The sequence below is a fragment of the Mobula birostris genome, chromosome 18 (genome assembly GCF_030028105.1).
Source record: "Mobula birostris isolate sMobBir1 chromosome 18, sMobBir1.hap1, whole genome shotgun sequence".
NCBI lineage: Eukaryota > Metazoa > Chordata > Chondrichthyes > Myliobatiformes > Myliobatidae > Mobula > Mobula birostris.
In genome coordinates, this window is record NC_092387.1 from 58,633,542 (window position 1) to 58,661,252 (window position 27,711).

The 27,711-nt window shown below is 43.4% G+C and overlaps 1 protein-coding gene and 1 long non-coding RNA gene across 2 annotated transcripts in view; one reads left to right on the forward strand and one right to left on the reverse strand.

Moving 5' to 3' along the window:
* ccdc33 (coiled-coil domain containing 33) overlaps positions 1–27,711 on the reverse strand; it is a 364,562-nt gene that overhangs the window by 143,630 nt on the left and 193,221 nt on the right. Inside the window, exons 10-12 of the mRNA XM_072282761.1 lie at positions 22,334–22,463; positions 18,121–18,254; positions 15,079–15,150 (exon numbers count right to left, since the gene is read on the reverse strand). Of these exons, the coding sequence (XP_072138862.1) occupies positions 15,079–15,150; positions 18,121–18,254; positions 22,334–22,463 (336 nt within the window). The remainder of the gene's footprint in view (positions 1–15,078; positions 15,151–18,120; positions 18,255–22,333; positions 22,464–27,711) is intronic.
* Positions 5,853–22,868, forward strand: LOC140212149 (uncharacterized). Its single transcript, XR_011889653.1, has 3 exons — positions 5,853–6,110; positions 15,084–15,194; positions 19,906–22,868. It is a non-coding gene; the product is annotated as an uncharacterized lncRNA (long non-coding RNA).

A 27,711-nucleotide genomic window follows, 5' to 3' on the forward strand; every position in this document is an offset into this window, starting at 1 on the left:
CAGCCTTATTTACATTTTTTCTATCAGTAGGTGGCCAAAAATGCACACATTACACTAAATTAGGCCTCACCAATATCTTTGATTTATGAAGGCCAATGTTCAAAAACTTTCTTAACGACCTATCTTCCACTTTCAATAAATTAAGGACCTGTATTCCTGGATCCCTTTATTCTACCGCACTGCTCAGTGCCCTACCGTTCACTGTGTAAGACCTCTCCTGGTTGGTGCTACTGAAGTGCGACACCTCACACTGTCTGCATTAAATTCCATCTGCCAGTTTTCTGTCCACTTTTCCATCTGGTCTGGATCCCACTTCAAGTTCTGATGGTCTTCCTTGCTATCCACTACACCACCAATCTTGGTGTCATCCGCAAATCTGCAGATCCAGTTAGTCACATCATCATCTGGATCATTGATATAGATCACAAACAATAACAGACCCAGCACTAATCCCTACAGCACTCTACAAGTCACAGGCCTCCAGTCAGAGATGTAGTCATCTGCTGCCACTCTCTGGCTTCTCCCACAAAGCCAATGTCTAATCCAATTTACTACCTCACCTTGAGAGCTGAGCAACTGAATCTCCTTGACCAGCCTCCCATGTGGGACCTGTCAAATGCCTCGCTAAAGTCCATGCATACAACATCCACTACTTTGCCTTAATCCAATTTCTTGGTAACTTCCTCAAGAAAATCTATGAGTGGGTAGACATTGCCTACCATGCATAAAGCCACACTGACAATCCCTAATCAGTCCCTGTCTATCCAAATACTCATACATCTTGTCCTTTGGAATACCTTCCAATAACTTTCCCACTACTGATGTCAGGCTCACTGGCCTATCACTTTCTGGTTTATTTTTAGAGACTTACTTAAACTGCAGAACAACATTAGCCATCCCCTAATCCTCCAGTACCTGACCTATTGCTAAGGATGATTTAACTATCTTTGCTAGGGCTCTTGCAATTTCTGCACTCGCCTCCCACAGAGTCTAAGGGAACACCTTGTCAGGCCATAGGGATTTATCCACCCTAATTTGCTTAAAGACACCAAACAGCTTCTTCTTTATAATTTGCATAGGGTCCATGACCTCATTGCTGCTTTGCCACACTTCTATAGACTCTGTGTCCATCTCCCAAGTAAATACAGATGCAAAAATTTATTTCAGATTTCCCCCATCTCTTTTGGCTCTATGCTTAAGATCACCATTCTGATCTTCCAGAGGACCAATCTTGTGCCTTTCAATCCTTTTGCTCTTAACATATCTGTACAATCCCTTAGGATTCTCCTTCACCTTGTCTGCTAAGGCAAGCTCATGCCTTCTTTTAGCCTCCCTGATTTCTTTCTTAAGTATTCTCTTTCATTTCTTATACGCCATAAGCACCTAATTTGTTCCTTACTGCCTAGACCTGCTATGTACCTCCTTATTTTTATATCTTTATAACCAGGGCCTCAACGTCTCTTGAAAACCAAGATTCCCCAAACCTGTTATCTGTCTCCTTTATTCAGACAGGCACACACAAGCTTTATAGTCTCAAAGTTTCACTTTTGAAGGCCTCCCACTTACCAAGTACATCTCTGCCAGAAAACAACCTGTCCCAATCCACACTTGCCAGATCCTTTCCGATACCATCAAAATTGACCTCTCTCCAATTTAGAACCTCAACCTACAGACTAGACCTATTTTTTTCCAATATTTACTTTGAAACTAATGACATAATGATCAATAGATGCAAAATGTTCCCCTATACAAACTTCTGTCACTTGCCGTGTCTTATTCCCAAACAGCAGATCAAGTATTGCACACTCTCTCATTGGGACTTCTATATACTGATTAAGGAAACTTTCCTGAGCACATTTGACTACATCTTCATCTTTCACCTGTGTTAACATTTTATATCAAGATTCAAATGTGTTAATTACTTACTGTATATGTTGTAAAATAAAGTTCTTCTCTTCCCGGCACATGAAGTATGGTTTCAAATTATAATTATAAGAATATTTACACCTAGCTCCCTAAGCGACTCAGTTAGTAGAGAGAGAATTTTGGTAGAAGGTACAATTCTGAAAGGCATGCAATTAACTCTTAGCCCACATATTCTACCCCCACCTAAAAGGATGGAGTACACTTCTGCATTTACCCATAGCCTCACCCAAACAAGTGGAACAACAGGAAAAACACACACTGAATGCTGGAGGAGCTCTGAGTAGTACCCGTGGAAAGAAATAAAGAGTCAATGCTTTGGACTGAGAAGGAAGGGGGAAGAAGCCAGATTAAGAATGTGGGGAAAGGGGTAGAAAGCTAGAAGGTGATATGTGAGACCAGGTGAGGGGGGAATGTAGGTGGGTTGGGGAAGGGGTTGAAGTGAGAACCTGGGAGGTGATAGGAGGAAAAGGTAAAAGGCTAAAGAAGATGTAATCTGATAGGAGTGGACCATGGGAGAAACGGAGGGAGGTGACAGGCAGGTGAGGAGAAGAGAAGGGGTAAGATAGGAACCAGAAAGGGGAATGGAAAAATAGAGAAGGGGGGTGAAATTACCAGGTTAGAGAAATCAATTTTCAGTATTTAGTTCTGTACATTCACTGGCACAGTGGTGTTGTATTTGCTCCTGAACTGGGTCATTTCAGAGGGCAGTGAAGAGTCAATGTCATTGGTAGCCCAGTGTCATGTATGGACCAGACCAGATAAGGACGAGTGATTTTGTTCCAGAAATAACCTATCAGGTTCACTAGATTACCCAATACTGAATAACTCCAATAATCTGGCACCTTCAGACCAACAGATATTACAAACTAATTGAATATTCTTCATAGTAATGCCCAAACACACTTCTATCTCGCCTCTTTTTTAATGCACTGCAATATATTAAGGCCTATCAGTTAACACAGCACTTTACAATACTGGCTGTAAGATCGGGGTTCAATTCCTGTCACTGTCTGTAAGGAGTTTGTATATTCTCCCCATCACTGCACAGGTTTCCTCCAGTGCTCTGGTTTCCTCCCAGATTCCGAAAAAAATATGTACAGTTTAGAGTTAGTGAGTTGTGGGCATGGTAGGTTGGTGCCAGAAGCGTAGCGACATCTGGGGACTGTGCAGCATAATCCTCGCTCACTTGATTTGACACAAACGAGGCATTTCACTCTATGTTTCCATGTACAAATAAAACATCTTTAATCTTAAATTTACTGAACCTTCCAGTAAACCTGTTGGATTTAAAGCAAGCAGGAGATATACAAGCACTCTGGACCCCAGTTCCTACTCCACTCCCAGGTTCCTGGCCTTTGGTGGTTTGGACACGGACCTCAGCTCTGGTGTTCACCCTGCTGACGGTCTCGGACCGCACGCACTCCAAATTCGGGAATGAGCCATGCGCGAACTGAACAATCAGATGGACAATCAGAGGTTTCCAGATTCAAAATGAAGATGCAAGATTCAGGTTTTGTTTATCACACGTACATGGAATCATACAGTGAAGTGCATCGTTTTAATATATTTATGTACAGTAATAATTTAGAGATACAGTGCAGAACAGCAGCACTGCCCAGCAATCCATCTATTTAACCCTTGCCTAATCATTGGACAATTTACAGTGACAAGTAAACCTACTAACCAGTACGCCTTTGGACTGTGGGAGGAAGCTGAGCACCCGGAGGAAACCCATGCATTTATGGAGAAGACGGTCAAATTCCTTGTGGACAGCACTGGAATTGAACTCCGAACACGGACGCCCCGAGCTGTGATAGTGTCGCACTAGCTGCTACGTTGCCACTGCGCCCCTCTGCAGTAACAACTAACACAACCCACGGACGTGCTGGGCGCAGCTCACAAGTTCCACCATGACATTCTGGCATCAAAACACCATGAACACCATGCTCGTCAGAACGACACAGAGCACAACGAAACAGAACACAACAAGTGACAGAACGACAACAGAAGAAAAAGCCCCATTCCTTCCTCACACACACGCTCCCACTCATATACACAGTCCTCCAGAAACACACACAGAAACCTTGCTGGGGTTTTCCAGCTATTGTGAAAGCTTCATGACGGCAGGAATAAATCCCACAAAAAGTGTAGTTGAGTCATGTTCACTGGAACTCTGTCCTGACACTCATATAACTTCTGTGGGACCTTTCTCACGACCAACAGCGCAGTCAAAGGGCAAAGCAGCACTTTTTCTCAAGTTAAACTTCAAAGTCATAGAGTCACAGAGACTTACAGTACAGAGTCTCCCAGCCCTGCCAACTCATTCATGGTACGTATAGCCCAACAAGCTAGTCCAATCTGCCTACATTTGGCCCACAGCCCTCTAAACAACTCCTATCCATGTATTCACCAACATGGCTCTTAAACAGTGCTAACGTGCCTGCCTCAGGTACTATTTCTGTTGTGTATTTAATATTTCAGTAATATTTGAGTAATCTTGTGTATATTACTCAATATACTGCTTTTGGCGACCGAGAAAGAGGTCGAATCGCTCGGACAGAGATGGTGCTCAGTACTCGGTGTCGGAGAGCTGAGCAGAGCTCGAAGTTTTCGGATGACTCAGAGTCGGATTGTGGTCAGCATGGCAGGGAGAGTTTTTCTTCCCTCTCCCGTCCACGTGAGATGTGGGACATTTCAGAAACTTTGAACTTTACTGTGCTCATGGACTTTCTTCATCAAGTTATGGTATTGTGCACTGTTGTAACTATATGTATAATTATGTGGTTTTGTCAGTTTTTCAGTCCTGGTTTGTCCTGTGTTTTGTGATATCACACCGGAGGAAATAATGTATCATTTCTCAATGCATGCATTACTAAATGACAATAAAAGGGGACTACGTATCTTCATAATCTAAAATCTAAGTAATATACACAAGAAGGCCTGGAACTGGGGTTGAGGAGGAGAAGAAAAAAAGATCAGCCATGATTGAATGGCGGAGCAGACTCGATGGGCCAGATGGCCTAATTCTGCTCCTATGCCTTATGGTCTTATGGTCTATGTAGATTGATTATGCATTCTTGTTCATTTAAATAATTCATTACAGGTTATATGTACAAAATATAAACTGCATACGTCATTATGCTCCCACGTGACATATGCGCACCTTGCCTAAAGTAAACACAACGTTAGACCCACATTTCCGGTCTCCCATGTCTTCCTTTGAATTAGTTTAATGTTCTGAAGTTAGAAGACATAACAATTTCTACCAGTTTATTCCAAGGAAATATCACCCTTTGTTTGAAGAAGCTGCGCTGACACCCTTTTTAAATCTCTCACCTCTGGATTTAAACCTGTGCCCAACACACACAAAATGTTAGAGGAACTCAGCAGGTCAGGCAGCATCTATGAAGGAGAATGAACAGTTGGCATTTTGGACCAAGACCCTTTATCAGGACTGGAAAGAAAGGGAGAAGAAGGAGCCACCGACCTTCATCCGCTCCTTTGTAATGCAGCCAGCAGATCCTCTGTGCTATCCAAGTCTCTACAATCAGTAGAGGACAAGTGCTTCCCTACATTGGTGCTGGGTGTGTTTCAACTGAGACCAAGCCCCCAGGACCCCAGATCATGTAAAATGCAACAGTTCATCAGCAGCCTCTGATTACACATATAACTAATGCAGCTGCTCTCCAAGTGCTACAAGCATGTCGCCCTGCAATGGTTTATCTGCTGGCTCTGGCCCGGACTATGATACAACATGTGCTGCCAAGCTTCCTCAATCACTCTTATTCAATTAGCTCATGTCCAAAAATACTCCTGTGGGAACATGTGCAGGGAAGGCTGACACATTCTGCTCAACAAAGACATTAATTTTCCCTCTGCCTCGATGTATCCAGCTCATTATACGTTTAACCAACTGCACAGACCTTATAACCTTAAGTTGCTCACTGACGTGCCCCGCCATGGAACGTTAGCTGCACTGTTTATCATAACTACAAGCATTGCATTAGCATTGGTAATTGATATCTGGCTTACTGCTGTCACATGTACCGACCAACAGTGAAAAGCTTGGCATCCGGACAGTTCGTCCCATTCATAAGCACATCAAGATCGTAAAAAGAAAACAAAATTCAAAATACAGCATTACAAGAATGCAGAATGATAGTAACATTTTACGGAAGGAAACGGTAAGCAAGTATTTGACTTATTTGCATGGGAAATGTTGCCCTAAGAGGCATTCTCGGCAGATGTAAAAGATCCCCTGGCACTGGCAACGTTCCTCCATTTATCAAAGGGGTACTTTCCAACAAAACTCTTCATTAGGCAAAGTTTTGTAAATTGAAATGGCCGGGCAAAATAAATTATTGTGGCACTGTGTGATCCAAAGGGCAGAGGGTAATACACTATGAACACAAGTAATTCTGCAGATGCTGGAAATCCAGATTACTGCACACAAAATGCTGGAGTAACTCAGTAGGTTAGGCAGCATCTCCGGAAAAGAATAGACATTCCATTTTTCAGGCTGACACCAGTGTGGAGTGATATTCTATTCCTTATGGTGAAAAAAAAGATTTGAAAATCGAACACTCAATAATGTTACAATAAAAGATTGAATATACAGGTTCTAACTCTCTAGACCAGCATTCTGTGGTTTAGCCACTACTATGGCCTGACGTGTTTTGAATCTAGAGTGCAGATCTATAACTAATGAACTAATTCTAACTAAGATCTGAGATCTGAAATTAATTAAGATTGGTACTAATTTGTACTTAATTAACCTACCAGTGCAACTTTTGTGATTTTAGTCAACAGCATTTCTGCCACAATGGAAATTCTGGATTATGGACAATTCTCCTACTCTGAGGATGATGATTAAGGGATAACATATCAGGAATGTTTGATGAGACTGGGCCTGTACTGGAAGTTTAGAAGAATGACGGCGAACTCACTGAAACCTATTGAAAGGCCTAGATAGAGTGGATGTGGAGATGTTGTTTTCTATAGTTGGAGGGTCTCAGAATTGAGGAACATTCATTTAGAACAGAGATGAGAAGGCATTTCTTTAACCAGAGGGTGGTGAATCTGTGGAATTCATTGCCACAGACAGCTACGGATGCCAAGTCATTGGGTATATTTAAAGCAGAGGTTGATAGGTTCTTGATTAGTAAGGGCATCAAAAGTAGGAAGGTAGGAGAATGGGGTTGAGAGGGACAATAAATCAGCCATGATAGTATGGCCTAATTCTGCTCCTATGTCTTATGATCTTATCATTAGTGGACAGTTCCTGTGATCCAAAACTTCCAGACAGTAAAGTGCTTGTAAGTTGAAAACAACCTGTACGGGAAATGATCGCCAGTTCCTGGCCAAAGTTTATCCCTCAATAAACTCTTCTTAGTAAATGTGCGGAATTTAACTGTACATAAATCGTTTGCTGCCTTTCACTGAGGGTTAATCTTTTGGAATGTGATGAAGGGAATGGGGAAGCTACTAAATAAACATGGGTCCTTCAAGTTTCTTTCATTCTTGAGATCACTGGCAAAGTTGGCATTTACTGAACAAACCATAAAAGTATGGTGATAAGCAGCCTTTCTGAGATGCTGCAATCCTTGTAATGCAATGTTGTCTAATAGAATTATACTGTATAAGAAGAATTAAATGTTTTACTTTTTTGTTATAATAAAATTCCATAAAAAGTGACTAATTATTAAGTTTGAAAGGGATAGAAGGGGCTGATTAAGAATTAGTGATTAAATGCCACAACTTCCAAATACGTTCTGCGCTACGGAAAGAACACGTGAACTAAGTTCCAGGAGAGAATGAAAGGGATGTCATTTTAGCTATTCAGCTCCAGATTTCTTGTAAGAACATCTGATCTCTCCACAGACCCAAAACACTGTGGAGCTGATAGAGTATTAGGAAATTCAGTCACTATTGAGGAGCAAGAATTGTGAAGCCATTCTTCTACAGTAAGTTCCCATATGACAAAGACCGGTTTAAGTGATTCACAGAGGGTTAAATATTTTGCTTTAAATAGTTTGTTGGCTGTCAGCCTTTGTGTACAGTGTTTCATGGATTCTATCGTATTTCTTTGTTCTATCATAAATGTTTGCAAGAATATGAATCCCTGGGGAGTATTTGGTGACATATACATCCTTTGACAATAAATTTACTTTGAACTTTTGAGCGCAGTCAGACAATGAAGTGCAAGGTCATAATGAGGTAGACTGTGAAATGAACAGTCCAACTTGTCATACTGGATAACTATTTAATAGCCTTATAACAGTAGGATATAGTAGCTGTCCTTGAGCTGTAAGACCATAAGACATAGGAGCAAAATTAGGCCATTTGGCCCATTGAGTCTGCTCCTCAATTTATTATCCTTCTCAGATACATTCTCCTGCCTTTTCTCCATAACTTTTGATGTTCTTACTAATCAAGAACCTATAAACCTCTACTTTAAATATACCCAATGATGTGGCCTCCACATCTGTGGCAATGAATCACACAGTTTCACCATCTTTGGCTAAAGAATTTTTTCCTCATCTTTGTTCTAAATAAACATCCTATTCTGAGGTGGTGCCCTCTGATCCTAGACTCTCCACTATAGGAAATATCCTCTCCATATATACTCTATCTAGGCCTTTCAATATTCCATAGGTTTCAATGAGATTCTACTCATTCTTCTAAACTTCAGTGAGTATAGGGATAGAGTCATCAAATGCTCCTCATACTGTATTCCTGGGATCATTCTTGTGAATCCCTTCTGGACCCTCTCCAATGCACATCCTTTCTTAGATAAGGAGCCCAAAACTGCTCACGATGCTCCAAGTGCAGCCTGAGGCTGGTGAAACACACTTTTAGGCTGTTGCAGCTTTTGCCCAATGTAAGAGAGGAGAGGAGAGTATATTCAAGGTGGGTGGGGTCTTTGATTATACTGGCTGCTTTACTGAGACAGCAAAAAGTGTTGTCAGAGAAAAGTATAATCATCCAGAATAGTGAGGATATGAGTATGGAAACACAATTACCCAATAACCGTACAAGCCCTGTAAACACTGACAGATTTACAGTAAATCCTTCCATAAACCATACTGCCCTGTCAAACCCCATGCTTTCAACATAACCAACAGCAGAATACAAATCTGAGCACACAGCCACCTTCACTTACAGTTCATCTGAAAGGAAGTACGTTGTGCATCATTTTTTTTCTTAAATCAGAAGTTTTCCAACCTGCAGAAATTTTGCACTGAATGCCAGTGGGAGGTGGCTTCGCAGTAATAGGGCTTCTGTATCAATGTCCCCTTCTCAACTCTCCCCATCTCCTCACTTCACATTTCAAGGCTCAGAATGATAAATGTGGAAGGGTCCTTAACTATTATCACCTCAGATCACCCCCCTGGGAGCTGCTTTGAAATATGGCCTGGAACAGACGACACTGTTATTAGTGAACTTCCATCAGGCTCAGACCCTGAGCTTTAACCTTTTGTTATTCAATGTCCTTGGATCTGATTTCCCACCTGATACACCTCATGAGAGCCCCAGCAGCTCAGGAAAAAGATAGTGTTTCTTCCTGCCATGTACAAAACTGGGAAGGAGGAAGGAGACAAACAACAGGAATTCTGCAGATGCTGGAAATTCAAGCAACACACATCAAAGTTGTTGGTGAACGCAGCAGGCCAGGCAGCATCTGTAGGAAGAGGTGCAGTCGACGTTTCGGGCCGAGATCCTTCGTCAGGAGGAAGGAGAGGCTGGATGGCCCAGGACTCGCCCTCCCCAAGAGCTTGTCACCTCTATTGCCAACAGCCCCACATAAAATGAAAACAGTGATCATCCATTCACAAACAAGAGAAAATCTGCAGATGCTGGAAATCCAAGCAACACACACAAAATGCTGAAGGAACTCAGCAGGCCAGGCTGCATCTATGGAGAAGACTACAGTCAATGTTTCGGACAAGATCCTTCAGCAGAACAAAGAAATTTGGAGAAACAAGAAATTAACCTCTTTTGAATATAATGCATTTAATTGCATAACAACATTGGAGGTTTGCAATAAGTCAACTAAGCTAAAAATGTTTTGTTGATGATTTTCATTTGTACTCAGTGTCTGGAGCTTCTCACTTAAGTGTCCAACAATAATCAGCCAGTACTGATCGATTCCAGTTGTCTTGATACCATTTCTCCATGACTGCATTATCCTTTCACCATCTCATCACTGACAGTGCCAAGATTTGCAAGGAAGAAGTCTAAATGAGGATGCAGAAAATGAATCTTTGGGGACATGTTGCACTTCATGGTTTGGTTTTGTGTGCTTGAAGCATGTTTTCAATCAGCTGCATTGTAGTTTGGTGCTCTGTAGTTCCTAAGAAAATTTTCAACATCCTTAAATGCCTTCCATGCGATTTTCTCAGTCCCACTACATATTCTTCAAATCCCCTGCCACTGATGACCTGTTTGAGTTGTGGACCAACTATTATGCCTTCCTTAATCTTGGCATCAATTATTCTGGCTTGAATTGTGAATTGAAATAACAAATATAGGCAATTTCAAAAAAATGGTACGTCATAAGGAAATTTCATGGTGAGTTTCATGATCAGCAGCCCAAAATCCGCAAGATACACCCAAAGGTATCCAGGAAGCAAAATTTTTGTTGTCCAGTGTAATTCATTATAGGTTATATGTATACATACGTGAATTGCATACGTCATCACGCTACCACATGATACGTGCACACTTCGCTAAAAGTAAACTCAAAGTTAGACCCACATTTTCGCACTCCTGTGTCTTCTGTTTTGAAGTTATAAAACATAATGATCCAAACTCCCCTTCCCCACCAGAACTGGTATTTTATTCTGCAACAAGTTCCACGACAATTTATTAGGAGACAAAGAGTTCTGGGATGTTTTAATCCGTCACTTCAGTGTCTCATCCTGGTGCAGGAAAATCAGAAGCAAGAGTGTAAAGAGTACAAATTTCAGGTTGTATACTGTATACATACTCTGATATTAAACGAACCTCTGAACCTTTAAAGTTCTTTATGAATATATACAAGGAACCTCAAAGCTGATCGGGCAGCTCACAGAGCACATCGGGCAGAATTGAACCCTGATCACTGGTGCTGTAAAGCTTGTGCTAACCATGCTGCCCCATTATTATTATTCATCCCGTACCACCCGGGAGAACGATGGCAGTAAGCGGCCTTCTGAAACCACTGCCATGATTGCCACGTAATACTGGGCTAGGTTTTGGAATGGAGGTGGACTCATTAGGAAACCAAATAAATGCGTGAAGGCAAGAAGTTGTTGTAAAGATCAGAGGAAAATAATTGGGAATGGGACCAAATGGATTGATGCTCAAAGGATTCAGTGGACAGAATGGCCTTCTATAGTATTATATGTTCTACAAAGCTGTCTTTTCCCATTTTTGCTCTTTGTGGAGTCTTGCAGGCAAGAAACACAATAATCCATTTTATGAAGCCTTTGAAGATTTTTTTTTACAATGTTATAAGGCATTGTCCGATATGAGTCTATTATTACCTCTTTGGATGTCTTTTAAACTGCTATTCCGTAGACCTTCTGTCTGAAGGAATGGGGCTGGTAACATGCAAGATGTCCTAATGTTATGCAAAACCTGCTGGGGACAGCTGTGTTGATTAGCTCAGAATTTAATAAGGAATTTTGAAATAGTGGCCATTGCATATATTAAATTACACGCATGAACCTGATCATAAAAGATACAAATTACTGTCCTATAAAACAGCACCACTACAATCATCCAAAAATAAATACCTCACTAGTTTAGTGCTTGGCTGAAGCTGTTAATTTAGTTTGGCAAGCAACAGTAATAAAACGAATTAATTCAAGGCTAAGTTAGGCCCTTGTGAATAATGTATCACACACACAGTCTCTCGATTCGACCCATGGGCAATTACTCGTAAGTACCACCAATGTGGGCTCCTCAGCAACCAATCCCCAAGGCGCCTCCAGAATATCAATAAAATCTCCATATCATTATGCTTTAGCCTGACTCATATCAATGCTTAGTATTTTACCACAAGGGCACCCTAAAATGAAAAGGAGTTCAGCAAAAGAATGGAGCTTCTTATTAGAAAATGAAGTGCAAGTCCTGCTAACACATCAGATAGTTAATATAAAACTGTTTTCTTAGCAATGATGCTGACAGACGACTCACAATAAGGAAGAAGAAGGGATTTCTGATAATCTCTTCAATGCTCCCCTCTGCAGTGTAATTTCAAAGCATGTAGTGTCCAATAAGTGTTATTAAGATATTCCACTATTGACTATTGGTTTCTCTTGTTGTTCCGAAGGCTTCATTTTAAAATTCTCATCCTTGTTTTCAAATCTCTCCACATCCTCACTCACTCCTGACCTCCCTGACCTCTTCCTGTTCTATAATCCTCCGAGATCACTGTCCACTTCCAACACTGCATCCTGATTGCCTCCGAATTTAATTGCTGCACTGTTGGCAGCCGTGCCTTCAGCTATCAAGGCCCTGGACACTCTTCCTATACCTCTCTCCTGTAAGATATGCATCAACGGCCCAGACTTTGCCCCATCTTTAATGTGAACATTTTCTGATTGATGATGTCTCTGTGATGTACCTAGGGATGATTTTGTTTCGCTCAATGTGCTAAGTAAATTGAAATTATTGTTATCTCTCCTCATTTCCCATCACAATGTTAATTCATCACCACAGATTTCCCTCCAACATGGTCAGCCTTTCATTCTTCCACTTAATGTAGGTCAACATGACAAATGGGAAATGGGATACAGTGACAGAGTGCCTCTGTTAATGGACCAGCAATCCAAAAACCTTGAATAATAACATGTACACTCGGATTCAAACCTCACCATCGTAACTAGTGAATTTAAGTTCATTTGGTTCGATCAATCTGGAACATAGAGCTAAAATTAATAACAGTGAGAATGATACTGGCTTATCATAGAAGCCATGGGATTCATGGATGTCCTTCGAGACACACTCAGTGCTTTATTTATTAGCTACCTCCTGTACCTAATAAAGTGGCCACAGAATATATGTTCGTGTCTTCTGTTGCTGTAGCCCATTCTCATCCAGGTTTGATGTGTTGTGGGTTCAGAGATGCTCTTCTGCACACTACTCAAGTAATGTGTGGTACAGTAATTTGAGTTACCGTCACCTTCCTGTCAGCTTGAACCAATCTGGCCATTGTCCTCTGATCTCTCTGATCAACAAGGGCATTTTCATACAAAGACACGCCACTCACTGGGTATTTTCTGTTTAACACACCATTCTTGGTAAACTCTAGGAACTGTTGTGCATGAAGGTCCCAGGAGATCAGCAGTTTCTGAGAAACTCAAACCACCCTATCTGCCAATAACAATCATTCTACGGGCCTTCAAGATACACTCAGCGGCCACTTTATTAGGTACCTCCTGTAATAGTCACTCAAGTTTACAGAGAATGGTACAAGGATCAAAAACATCCAGTGAGCAGTAATTCTGAGGGCTGTGGAATTCACTGAGAGAGGTCAGAGGAGAACGGCCATACTGGCTCAAGCTGACAAAAACACAACGGTAACTCAAACAACCACATATTACAACGGTGGTGTGCAGAAGAGCATCTCTAAATGCACAACACTTCAATGTGCTTTGAAGTGGATGGGCTACAGCAGTAGAAGACCACAATCATATACTCAGTGGCCACTTTATTAGGTACAGAAAGTACAGTATGTTATAAAGAGGCCACTGAGCATACATTGCACTTCTTGTTCTTCCTTCCAAAACACATCACCTCATTAGATTACTTTGTTAGTTCACTGCCTTATACACCAGTATGCAATGTGACTCCTTGAAGCTCACTGAGTAAATGGCGTTCATGGTAATAATATAGTAGATCAATAAATACAATGATGAGCACAAAACTGCAGCCTGGGGCACAGAATGTAGTGCAGTCTGAAGTAAAACTACTAAAATTGCAATCAAACTTAAACTTCATCTGCCATGCATCTGCCCAAGTCACCAGCTGTTGATATCCTCTGTAGCCTAGCATTGGAGGGTTATGGGTGTACTGTCAGATCAGATTGATTGCAAGAACATGACAAGTATGCATGTAGCTATTCAATTGTGCAGTCAATTGATTGGGTCTCATACATGTGGCGGGCTCTCTCTCTTTTGAGCGTGGGTTTTCAATTGCACATGTTTTCGTCTCGGTGGGCCCACTTCATCACTCCCACGCTGTAGGTTGCCTAGTGTGTATATTACCAACATGACAGCGAAAATGCTACTCCATTGTCGTGCTTGCTCTGTGTAATGGGCTGTGTAGCAGGCAGTGTTCAGACTGACCCATACTCAACTTCTGCCATCAGATTTCTAAACAGTCCATGAACCCCGTCCTCTTTTGCACTTACTGATTTATTTATTTTTAATTGTAATTTATAGTAATGTTTATATCTTGCACTGCACTGTTTAGGGGAAATGTCAAAGGTAGGTTTTGTACACAGAGAGGGATAAGTACTGAAGTGATGGTAAAGGCTGATACATTAGGGACACTCAAAAGATTTTTAGATAGGCACATGGATGAAAGAAAAATGGAAGGTTATTGACAATGTTGGAGGGTAAAGTCAGATTCACCTTAAAGTCGTTTAAAGTAATGGGAAGTTAACAAATTTCACGACATATGCCGGTGATAATAAACCTGATTCTGATTCTGAACATCATGGGCCAAAGGGCCTGTGCTGTGCTGCTCTGCTCTATGTTTTGCGTTAAAGAAGAAGAGGTTGTGAGATAAGCTTTCAGCAGCAGCTATCTGTATTTATGTCACATTTTCAGCACAGTGAAAATATCCTCAGGCACTTCACAAAAATGTCGGAAAGAATTTGGCTGCCAGCTAACAGGAAGAATTGGAGGTGATTTTTAAGGGACTTTTAAAGGATAAGAGACAGGCAAAATGGGATCCCAGACCTTAGGGTCTGAGCATCTAAATCAATGATTCCCAACCTTTTTTATGCCATGGCCCAATACCATTAAGCAAGGGGTCTTGGACCCCCAGTTGGAAAACCCTGCTCTAAAGGCACACCTGTTAGTCATGAAGTGAAAGCAGATGGAGATGGAACCAAACTCAACCATCTGTTCATACAACCAAACATCTGTTCTATCTTACCTCAGAGCCAATGAGGCGGAGGACAAGCCCCACGGTTGGGGTGGTGCTGGACGTTGTCCTCAGGTTGGTTCCCTGTGGAGAGTCAGCAAATATACAATGATTACCTGGACTGTGAAGTAAGTGTCCCAGCAAGACAGCAGGTATGTAGTAACAAAGGCGATGGATAGCTCTGGTGGAATTGGGATGGAAGCTTCAAGGAAAATCCTAAAGTTCTGTACTTTCCCAATATGACCCTTGATTGTAGGAAGCATTGCTCTTCAGGTAGTAGCAAGGAAGGATTTACTTCTCGAAAGCTTTTCTCTGAAACCACTTCAGAGTTTTGACTGTGTTGCATGAACTGCACTGACAAGTTATTCTGCGTTAGTGGAGAGAGGAATGTGGTCCAAGTCTTCCAGAAAATTCCCTGGCCAAGGAGATACAGTATGTCCCAAGGTGTGCTGTGAACAGGAGGGGAATGTTACTGACAGAGATATCTGTCTGCCTCAGGTACGGAGACTCACCTGTGTCTGGTGCACACCTGGTTGAATGGCTGGTTATATTCCTTGGCAGAGTAGTTCAGGACAACTTAGAACTCTCTTTGCTCTTTAGGAAAGATTTTTCAAGTGATGAAAGGCTTTGACATGACGCACTAAGATAGTGTTTATACTATGGAAGAGCAGAACAAGAGGGCATCTGCAATAGCTGGCCCCTAAACAGGAATTCACAAGAAATTTCTTTAAACATAGAACAATACAACACAGAAGCAGGCCCCTCAACCCACCATGTCTGTGCTGACTAATTTACTGTAAACTAATCCTGGACATGGTCAATATACCTCACTTCCCTGCTTCTCATGCATCCGTCTAAATCCATCCCAAATGTCACTGTTGTACCTGCTTCCACTACCTTCCTCTGGCAGCACAAACCAGGAGTTGCCCATGCAGCCCATACCAGGAGTGTACCACTGCCTATCTAAAAAGTCTTTTCCTGCAAATTTCTTTTAAACTTCCCACTGTCACCTTAAACCTGCCCCCTCTAGTGTTTGACATTTCCACCTTGAGGAGAAAAAAAACTATCTATTCTCTCATAATTTTATGTAATTTAATAGGTCACCCCCCCCCCCACCCAGCCTCAAACTCTCCAGAGAAAACCATCCAAGTTTGTCCAACTTCTCATCGTAGCTGGTATAGTCCAAACCTACGTACAAATGTGGAACTCCAGATGGGTGAATGGAAGTGCGGATGGAGCAAGCAAATGAGAGAGGGGGGAGTGGAGAACTACACTGGCAGCATTAGAGAAGGAAAGACGAGAGGAGGCTCTGGTGGAGCCGAGACATCATAATGGAATGGGTGGGCTGATTGCTTTCTGTACCATATTCCATGTGAATTTCTCTATATGAATTCTTCTCATTGACTGGAATGCCGGATGAAGAGAGCAGGCTGTGTACCAGTGTGACATCTAAATATCAACATTTTCTCTCCCACCTTGACATTACCAATAGGCATTCTGTACCAAGCAGCCTTCTACCTTCCTTAAGCAGCCAGGTTTCAGATCAGCGGCTCAAGGAACTCTTTATTCCTAATTCTTCACTCCCCAAAGGATTTGGAACGGGACGGATGGGTTGAGGGGCATCCAACAAACCCCAACCCCTCCCTATTCATAGACCTTATACTATGAATGGTAAGGCACTAGGGAATGGAACAGAGAGTCTTAGTCAAGTGGAAAGTTTGTTTGTTTAAAGAATATGATGAATTAAAAATATGATCTGAACTGAAAATATACAATGAATGATAGGGCACTCAGGAGTGCAATGGAACAGAGTAGCCTAGGGTACTATGTCTGTAATTTATTGAAAGCATCACATGTAGACAGGGTGGTGAAAAGCGCATTAAGCACGCTGGTTTTCATCAGTCAGGGCATTGACAATGGGATTTGGGACATTATGCTGCAGTTTTACAAGTCGTTGGCAAGGCCACATGGAGTACTATGTATAGTTTTAGTCAACCTGTTATGGGAAAGATGTGGTTAAACTGGAAAGAAAGGAGATCGATGAGGATTTTGCCAGGACTAGATGACCTGATTTATAGGGAGAGGTAGGCCAGGTTAGGTCTTTCTTACTTGGGCCACATAGATGTGTAAAATTCTGAGAGGCATAGATAAGGAGGATGGCAACAATCTTTTCCTCATGGTAGTGGAATGCAAAACTACAGGGTGTAGGGTTAGGGTGAGGTGGGAAGGGAGCTGAGGGGCTAATGACAGGTGGTGAGTATGTGGAAGCAGAGGAACAGGTTGAGACAGGTACAGTACAATCTTATCATTTAAGAAGCATTTGGATGGGTACAGGAAGGGGTAAGGCTTGGAGGGATATTGGATGAACGTAGGAAACTGGGACCTGCTGGGTGAGCACTGTGGTCACCAAGAACTGGTTGGGCTGAAAGACCTGTATCCAAGCTGTATTGCCCAACAATTATATAACATGTCATCACTGAGCTGGATGGTCACGGCACATAAGGGAATCATATTCAAGCAAGACAGGACCAAGCTGCAGTACGGTTCCGTAGGGTTGTGTAGCGATTAGCATAATGCTCTTTAGCACTGGCTATAATATCAGGATTCGATTCCCAGTGACCACGTGGGTCCCCAGTGGGTGCCTAACATATGGTTAGGACTGGTGAGTTGTGGGCATGCTACATTGGCACCAGAAGTGTGGTGACACTTGCAGGCTGCCCCCAGCATGATCCTCGCAGATTTGATTTGATACCCACAACACATTTCAGGTTACATCTTGCTGTTGGTGTTGTTGTTCCTTTTCATGCCCTGTGGCGTATTGGGCATCATTTTTTTGCTGCTTCCGTACCCTTTGACTGTCTTTTTATGAGGCCGAGTCACTAGCCTGTCACTCAACCCAGCATGGATGGAAAGCGCACAAGGAGCTGGCCAGATTCAAACTTGGGACAATTCGCCTCAAAGTCCGGTGCTGATGCCACGACACCACTGGCTGCCGGACGTTTTGATGTACAGGTGACAAACAGAACTAATCCTTTAAACTGTAAAGAGGCTTACCTGCACGGGAAGGCCATCCACCCTCAGCCCACAGCCTCCGTTCTCCGTCATCAGCCTGTGGTAGACGTCCTGGCCCAGAGGCACACCCGAGAACCCCACGGGACTCCGGTTGAACCAGCTTACAGTGTTCATCACTGGTGATGAAAAAGGAGCAGGAAGCTGCGTTATTCACCCCCTCAGTCTGTAGCAACCGGTCACTCAGGCCCTCAAGCCCAACCCACCATTCAATACATCAACCCAGAACTGAGATAAAACACCAACAACATAGCTGCATACTACTGAGTACCCCTCTCCAAACAAAGCCCATCCAATTTTTGTACCATTATCTTCCACTGCTGTTTGCTGGAGCTTGTACATTCTCTCCATGACTGGGCAGGTTTCGTCCGGGTGCTCTGGTCTCCTCCCACTTTCCAGAGACATATGGGTTAGTGGGTTAATTGGTCACATGGGTGCAACTGCCAGCATGAGCTCACTGGGCCAAGGGCCGATTACCAAGCTGTATCTCTAAAATATAAAGAATTATAAACTCCACTAGTCACCTTCAGAAAGACAGTCCCAGAATTTGACTGCCCTTTATCCCTGAGTAAACCAGATTAAAGCCCCAGGTTCTGGAACCTTGCTCACTACCTGCCTACCTCTCTCATCATCTGGGGAATAATTTTACAGATTATTAGTTCATGCTCCAGGGAAACTCCAGGATTTTATTTGCTTCTACATTGTGCTTCCTGAATCAGAAGGCATGTGCCATAAGGAGAGGTTGGACAAAGTTGGGTTGTTTTCTCTGCAGCGGTGGAGACTGTGGAAAGGTCAGATGGAATTTTATCACGTTATGAGGAGCATGAACAGAATAGACAGGCAGATCTTTCTCCCAGAGTCAAACTGCCTAATACCCGAGGGCATGAATTTAAACTGAGAGGGTGTAACTCCACCGGCGATGTGTGGGGTAAATTTTACTTACACAGGGAGTGGTGAATGACTGAAATGCACTGCTAGGGGTGGTTCTGAAGGCAGATACAACAGAGGTGTCCAAGGGGTTCTTGGATAGGTACACAAATGTGCAGAGAATGGGGGGATATGGACCTTGTGTAGGCAGAAAGGATTAGCTTAGTGGACCTTGAATTACTATTCAATTAGCTTGGCAGAATATCATGGGCCAGAGGGCCTTTTCTTGTGCTATACCTCTCTGCGTTCTAAGTTCCAATGTGACAGTGAGACTATAACTGCCTATTATGGCTCAGTACAGGATCTCCGCCAGCTTACAAAAACCTGACGACTACAGTCCAGAAAGTGCATCTTTTATATTTGGTTATAACCAAACTAACCAGTACATTTGTGTTGGCGCGTGGCCAAGTGGTTAAGGTGTTAGTCTAGTGATTTGAAGGTCGCTAGTTTGAGCCTTGGCTGAGGCAGTGTGTGTGTCCTTGAGCAAGGCACTTAACTACACATTGCTCTGTAACGACACCGGTGCCAAGTTGTATGGGTCCTAATGCTCTTCCCTTGCACAACATTGGTGGCAAGGAGAGGGGAGACTTGTAGCTGGTCTTCCACACAACCTTGCCCAGGCCTGTGCCCTGGAAACTTTCCAAGGCGCAAATCCATGGCCTCATGAGACTAACAGATGCCTATAACCAATATATTCCAAAAGGACAGCTGAAACGTTAACAAGTATAAATAATGGATTGTGCCCCACTCCACCTCTCACCCAAACCAACACAACATCTCCCTGTCACCCCCATCTCTTTATCGCACTCTCCTCCTTTATGATTCCCTCTTTACTCTCCACAGAATGAAAACTGATCTGACGCTGGACAAGATTTGCTGCCTTGGAGGTTCCAAGCACAATCTCACCCACCACCTCAGAGAGGAGAAAGAGGAGACTGAGCCTCAATGTTTTAGGAACAGCTTTTTACCCTCAGCCATCAGATTTCTGAATGGTCCATGAAACCATGAACACTATCTCACTATTTTTGCTCTTTTTTTGCACTACTTATTTAAGCTAATTTATAATGTATATATTTTATTGCATAGTATATTTGATGTATTGAACTGAACTGCTGCCACAAAACAACAAATGTCACGACATACGTTAGTGATAATATAAATGATTCCGTGTCTGATTCCTCTTCACATGGGGCAGATGTGCTCTGGTGGAGCTGGTTAAAGAAGAACAATATTTTGCAAATTAAATCTCTTCTTTAGATCCCACCCACCAATGCAATAGATGTGGAGGAACATTGCCCTTCTTTCATTCCACATGGGTCAAGATTCTCAGGCAATAAGAGATGATTAATACATGGAGTAAACGCTACATCACAACACCAGAGCCCAGGGTTCAATTCTGAACCCAGAACCTGAGTGTTAGGTGGCCACTGAAAATGGTGTGTAAGGGAATTGGACGGGGATAATGGAACGTTGTTACCAGCCAGTGGTGTAGTGGCATCAGCACCGGACTTCGAGGCAAATGGTCCCAGTTTCAAATCTGGCCGGCCCCTTGCACGCTTTTCCATCCATGCTGGATTGAGCGCCAAGCTAACAACTCAGCCTCGTGAAAAAACAGACAAATACTAAGGAAATAGCAAAAAAATGCGGCCCAATGCACCATAAGGCACAATGAGGGACAACAATGGAACATTACAACACAGAACAAGCCCCTTATGTTGAGCCAAGGTGAACTAGTAGTTAAATACCCAACTAAACTATTCCTTTCTGCCTGGACACATCCATAACCCTCTATTCTCTGCACAAGAATGGGGCGATGGGGGGGATCTTATTGAAACTGTTTAAATGCATCAATTAAATGCATTGAATGTTTAAATGCCTCAAAAGAGTGCATGTAGAGAGGATGTTTCCTATGGTGGGAGAATCTAAGACCATTTAGGACAGAGATGAGGAGGAATTTCTTTCGTAAGAGTGGTGGATCTGTGGGATTCGTTAACTCAGACAGCTCCAGAAGCCAAGTCATTGGGTATACTTAAGGCAGAGGCTGATAGATTCTTGACTAGTGGGGACATAAAGGATATGGAAAGAAGGCAGGAGATTGGGGCTGAGAGGGAAAATGGATCAGCCATGATGAAATGGTGGAGCAGACTCGATAGGCCAAATGGCCTAATTGTGCTCCTACATCTTATGGTCTTATTCATGTTCCCTTACCAAGAGCTTCTTAAACGTGCCTTTCATGTTTGCCTCCACAAGCACCCCAGGCAGCACAATCCAGGCATCTGCGATTCCCTATTTAATAAAACTTGCCCCATTCGTCTCCTTTGAACATCCCTCCTCCCCAGCTTCATTTATTTTTTATCTAGCGATGGAGCACAGGGTTGGCCCCTCTGGCTCTTTGTGCCACGCTACCCCCGACAAATCCAATTAACCCTAACTTAACCACAGAACCACTTACAACGACCAATTAACCTACCTGATACGTGTTTAGACTGTGGGAGGAAACCAAAGCATCCGGGGGAAATCCACACATTCCACAGGGAGGACGTACAGACTCCTTACAGACAGGCACTGGAATTGAACTCTGAAATGCCCCGAGCTGTAATAGTGTCACACTAACCACTATGCCACCATGGTCCCTTAAATACACGCCCTCTGGTATTAGACATGTTGCCCCTTGGAAACAAATACCAGCTGTCTGTCTGTTACTCATAATCTGATTAACTGTTTTCCCCTCTGCCCCAGAGAAAACAACCCAACTTCGTTCAGCCTCTCCTCATGGTGCCTGCCTTCTCATCCAGTCAGTACAAAGTGAAAGCAAATAAAATCACTCCTAAATCCCACAGTCTCCCTATAGGCATGAGCTAATAATCTGTAAAATTATTCCCTGGATGATGAGTGAGGGAGGCAGGTTGTAAGGTTCCAGACTTGGGGGATAAACTGGGTTACTCAGGAATAAAGTTAAGCAAGGTCAAGAAGATTCCAGGCACCCACCACACACACTCTGTAAAAATAAATCTGCTCCACACACCTTCGAATTTATCCCTCTCACCTTATACGTATGCCCTCTAGTATTAGACATTTTGATTCTGGGAGGAAGATTTTCGTCCAGCTGCCTACTCTGTAATGAAGTTTACTGGTCTGAAATGTCGACTGTTTATTCCCTTCCTAAGATGCTGCCTGACCTGCTGAGTTCTTCCAGTATTCTGTGCGGGTTGATCTGAATGCTCTGCACATGTGATAAATAAATCTGAATCTGAGAGGCATGTCCACGAACCCGGGGAGATGCAGTAGTACTCGATGACGAGGGCTGCTCCCACGGTGAAGATGGTGGCGCAGTCTCGGCCCTGAAATAGGAAGGAGTGATCCCAAACCGGCTGTTCCTGAGGGAAACCTGCACGAGACACCTGGGGAGTGGGGTGGAGGGAGGGGGATGAGAACAAGAGCATCAATGAAACAGTTACAAATAAAAACTACCTTTCACAGCCGTTGAACATTCCACAGCACTGTTGGATTAGACTGTATAATTGTTATTTTCTTTGCAGTTTAACTTTAAACACCTGTATTAAATCACCTATATACATGTGATTGTTCAGTGTGTTTCCAAGTGGTTATAGTTCTGTCTCTTTCTGGAAGCTTCTTTGTATCACATTATTTGAATTGGGGCCATCTGATTGGTTAACTCTTATCTACAAATTTGAATGGAATGTCACTTATCTATAGTATAAGAAGGGCAGAGCATGTTGGCCCACCATCTATCTTCCTTCTTTCCCTCCCCCTACTAGACTCCGTTTCCAATTCCTTTGACCTCTCAGCACTCAATAAATTGACCATGAAGCAACAAATTCTATGTCTCTTTCTTGACATCCGAAAGAACCCTGGATCAAAAATATCAGAATCCAACAGTACCTAACAGTAGCCATTGAAAAGAAAACAGTCACAGAGGGGGCACTTTGAGGAATGTGGCAGCTGTTTATGCACAGCAAGATCCCACTCCATACTAGCCTAACAACTGCATGTGGTGTAACACTGAAGCAAAGCGAGGTACAGGACTGGAGGGGAAATAATGACTGAGGAAGGCACGCAGCCCATCTTTCCCAACATCCTGTTAAAACTATAGTGAGACCACTTGAATCAAGTATGAAGTTCTCCAATGGAGTTGTCTATCAGTGGGCCCTCAAGTGGTCGTGGAGGCTAATCTGGGATCCACATAATCGGGACGTTAGGATGGATTTCCTTCATGGAGAATACCTGCGCATGACTTAGTTTAATGTAGGGCAGACTGATGCATGGGCATCACCACAAGGGAAGACTATACCACAGTATGGACTACCTTTTCTTAAAATTATGAGCATTATCAAGGAGTCCATTCCTCATTCTCGCACCTCTGGTGCTACAGCTGCTTTTAGTAGATTAACCCCAATTTTTACTTGGCTCCCTTTAGAAAATAAATTAAAAATTTAATTAGAGGAACAGCATTGTTTTTCATATTCTGCCTTGTTAGGCTCCAACCTCATACATGAATGTCAGACTCTCTCGCTTTTAGTAACCAGTCCCTCTGAACCTTTCCCATCCACCCTCTCATTTTCCCCTCTGATCCCACCAGCCCCCCATCACTCTATCTGTTCCACCTTCCTACCCTCTCCATCTCTTTGTCACCTATACAATCTTCGCACTGATTTCCCAACCCACCTCTTTCCCTTTTGTCCATGGCCTTCTGTCCTATCCAACCAGATTCCACCTTCCTCAACCCTTTGTTGCTTCCACATGTCACCACCCAGTTTCATTCCCACTCTCGTCCCTGCTTCACCTGCCTATCACACCCTTCCCCCTCAGCTGGATCCACCTATCACCCGCCACCTCTTGATCCACCCCTTCCCTCTCACCTTTTATATGCTGGCTATCTCCCCTCCTTCAGTCCAATGAAGAATCAAAGCATCAATTGTCTATGACTCTACACAGATGCTGGATTCCTCCGGTGTTAGTGAGTTGCATTAAAAACTCAAAATAGTATTACACAAGTAAATTTAAACTTTTGATTCCTGGTATTTACCTCTTGCCATCCCCTTTACAGTATATTTGCATGCCTCTTCATTCTGAGTTTGAGAAGATTTGGCATGTCACCAAAAACCCTAGTAAGTTTCTACAGATGTACCACGGAGAGCATTCTGACCAGTTGCACCACCATCGGTTATGAAGGCACCAACGGACAGGATCATAAGAGGCTTCAGAGGGTTGTAGACTTAACTCCATGACGAGCACAAGCTTCTCTACCATCAAGTACATCTTCAGAAGACGGTGCCTCAAGAAGGCAGCATCCATCAAGATGGATCATCACCAACCAGGACAAGTCCTCTTCTCGTTACTTCCATCAAAGAGGAAGTGCAGGAGCGCGAAGACACTCCCTCGACATTTTAGGAAGAGTTTCTTCCCTTCTGCCATCAGATTTCTGAATTGACCATGGATCCATGAACACTACCTCACTATTCCTCTTTCGCACTATCGCTGTGCTTGAAGGTTGGGATTGGTTCAGTGAGCCGAAGGGCCTGTTCCTGTGTTGGATGGCTCTGTGACCGATAGCTCTATTACAAGCTGGCATGGCCAAATAAACTCCTGTGGTGCCAACAGTGAGCTATGACTCCATGACACCAGAACTGTGATGGGTGCTTACAATGATAAAATGGGGCAGCTCGCTGGTGTAGAGGTCAGTGTACACATTACAGCACCAGCATTCAGGGTGCAATTCCCACCACTGTCTGTAAGGAGTTTGTAACTTCTCCCTGTGACCACTTGGAATTCCTCCATACGCTTCGGATTCCAACTCCAATCGGTGAGAACTTTAACTGGTCACACAGGTGTAATTGACCAGTATGGGCTCCATGGGCCTGAAGGCCCTATTACTGTGCAGTATCTCTAATTAAAATAAAAACAATTATATAAAAGTAAATACAGTCCAACTGATTTACATAGTAGAACAGGTAAGAAGCAACACATACACAAAATGCCAGAGGAACTCAGCAGACCAGGCAGCATCTATGGAAAAGAGTAAACAGTTGATGGTTCGGGCCAAGACCTCTCATCAGGACTGGAAAGGAAGAGGAGAAGTCACGAGTAAGAAGGCAGGGGGAAGGGAAGAAGAAGTACAATGTAGTAGGTGATAGGTGAAACCGGGAGACGGGATGGGGGTGAAGTAAAGAGCTGGGAAGCCGACTGGTGAAAAAGATAAAGGGCTGGAGAAGGGGGAATCTGATGGGAGAGGACAGAAGGCCATGGAAGAAAGGGAAGGGGGAGGAGCACCAGAGGGAGGTGATGGGCAGGTGAGAAGAGAAGATGTGAGATGGAAACAGGAATGGGGAATGGTGAAGTAGAGGGGTGGGGGGCAATTACTGAAAGTTCAAAAAATCGATGTAATGCCATCAGGTTGGAAGCTACACAGCCAGAATATAAGGCGTTGCTCCCCCAACCTGAGTGTGACTTCATTGAAGCAGTGGAGGAGGCCGTGAACTGACATGTTGGAATAGGAATGGGAAGTAAAATTGAAATGGGTGGCCACCAGGAAAGTTGAAGATGGGAGGGAGAGTGAGGCATGGCAATGCAGATAAAAGCGGTTCTCTTACATCTCTGTGTGGGACAGAATCAGTCCTTCAAAGAGGGGGATCCCCTATCACTTCCCACTGGGCTACTTGCAGCAGATAAGACTGTATAACCAGCTGTCAATCGTCACAGCCAGGATGAGCCCCAGGACAGGGATATTTCTAACTTGTCTCACAGTAGCTCCATCTGTCTTCCTCTTACTGCACCCAGAGCAGAACACACACTCTCGCCGCACAGACAGATTAGTGCTGCTGCTCCCTGAAGCCTCATAAATGTCACTTTGTTTGTGTAAGAGTCTCTATCAGAGTTCCCGCCAGTGCCTCAGTGGTGAAGTTCAGCGTCCATCACTGTACCTGCCATCGGGGAAACAGCAGCAGAGCAAGGGGGCTATAGGAGTGCTGCCGGCGGGGGGGGGCGGGGGGGTGTAGGACAGCTGCAGGTGTTTAAGAGGCATTTAGAAAGGCACAAGAACAAGCAGAGAATGGAGGGATACTGATCACTTGGGCAGTTGAGTTTAGTTTAGTTTTTGTATCATGGTCGGCACAGACATCGTGGACTAAAAGGTCCGTTCTTGTGCTGTACTATCCAATGTTCTAGTGAGGCAGCTAGTAGAGATGTTGCCTCATAATTCTAGTGACTAAGAATATGTGTGTGTGTGTGTGTGTGTGTGCGCACGCGTCCATCTATCTGTCTTTATTTTATTTATTTATTTAGTGATATAGTGTGGAACAGGCCCACCAGAAACCCACCAGTTTAGTTCCAGCCTAATCACTGGACAATTTACAATGACTAATTAACCTACTAACCAGTATGTCTTTGGACTGTGGGAAGAAACTGCAGCATTCAAAGGAGACCCACGTGTTCACAGAAGGTGCCAGAAATGTACTCCAAACTCTGGTGCCCAAGCTGTCATAGTGTCACAGCAACCACTGCACTAACATAGCTTCCACCTGTCTGTCTGTCTGTCTGTCTGTGTACATTCACCACATGACTGCATGGGTGATCTAGTTTCCACCCACATCTGAAAGTCATGCAGGTTGGAAGCTGGCCCCTTGTGTGGGTGAATGGAAGAATCTTGGGGGGAGTTGATAGGAATGTGGGGAGAATTAGAAAGAATTATTGTAGGACCAGTGTAAATGTGAGCCTGTTTCAGTGCCGTGTGTTTCATCCTGAGACCAACAGCAGACGTGGGGTTGATACAACTACAGCGATGTTGGGTCAGATGTGAAAACAATCCCAACTCCACAAGCTCCGATTGGCTTTGAACTTTGAACTCACCTCTGCAATGTCACTGCTCTGTGAATGGTGCAGGGATCCTCCCCTGAACACCCAGCAAGGTTTGGAGGTGGGGCTTTGCCTCCTGTCAAAGCTGTTGGTGATGATGAAAAGCTTTTGTCTGCATACCATTCCACACATAAGTACATTCCACATTCTTTTGTTGTTTTCCTTCATACTACCTCAATGCTCTGTCGTAATGAAGTGATCGTACGGATGACATGTGAAACAAAGATTTTCACTATACATGGGACAATAACTAATCCAATTTACTAATTGCAGATCCTGGATTACTTCTCTTTTTCTCTCCACAGGTGCTTCCTGACCTGCTGAATATTTCCACCAACTGCAGATCCCACAACATCAGGCCGCCTTCTCAGTGGGCCATACTGTCTGACCCGCACCCCCTCCTGGGATCTGGAGCCCAACTTGGCTGTTCCAGGAGTTTCTTTCAGCCACTCCAAGAGTTTTCCATCCACCCACACAACACACAGTCCCCACACTCTTTCTACCATGGACCCCATATCTGTGGGTAGCAACAATGAACTGCAAGGGACTCAAGGCTGGGTATTGAAACAAAGGCTCCTATACGACAATCCCACTGCTAGGATTAAAATCAATGTATATTTATCTAATAGTTTTACCCTAGAAAGGGGCACGAGACAGGGTTGTGCATGGTCACCACTACTCTTCGCATTATATCTGGAACCATTAGCTCAATACATCAGACAAAATGAAGATTATCAGGGGAATTACTATTAAAGGGTCAGAGCATAAATTGGCCTA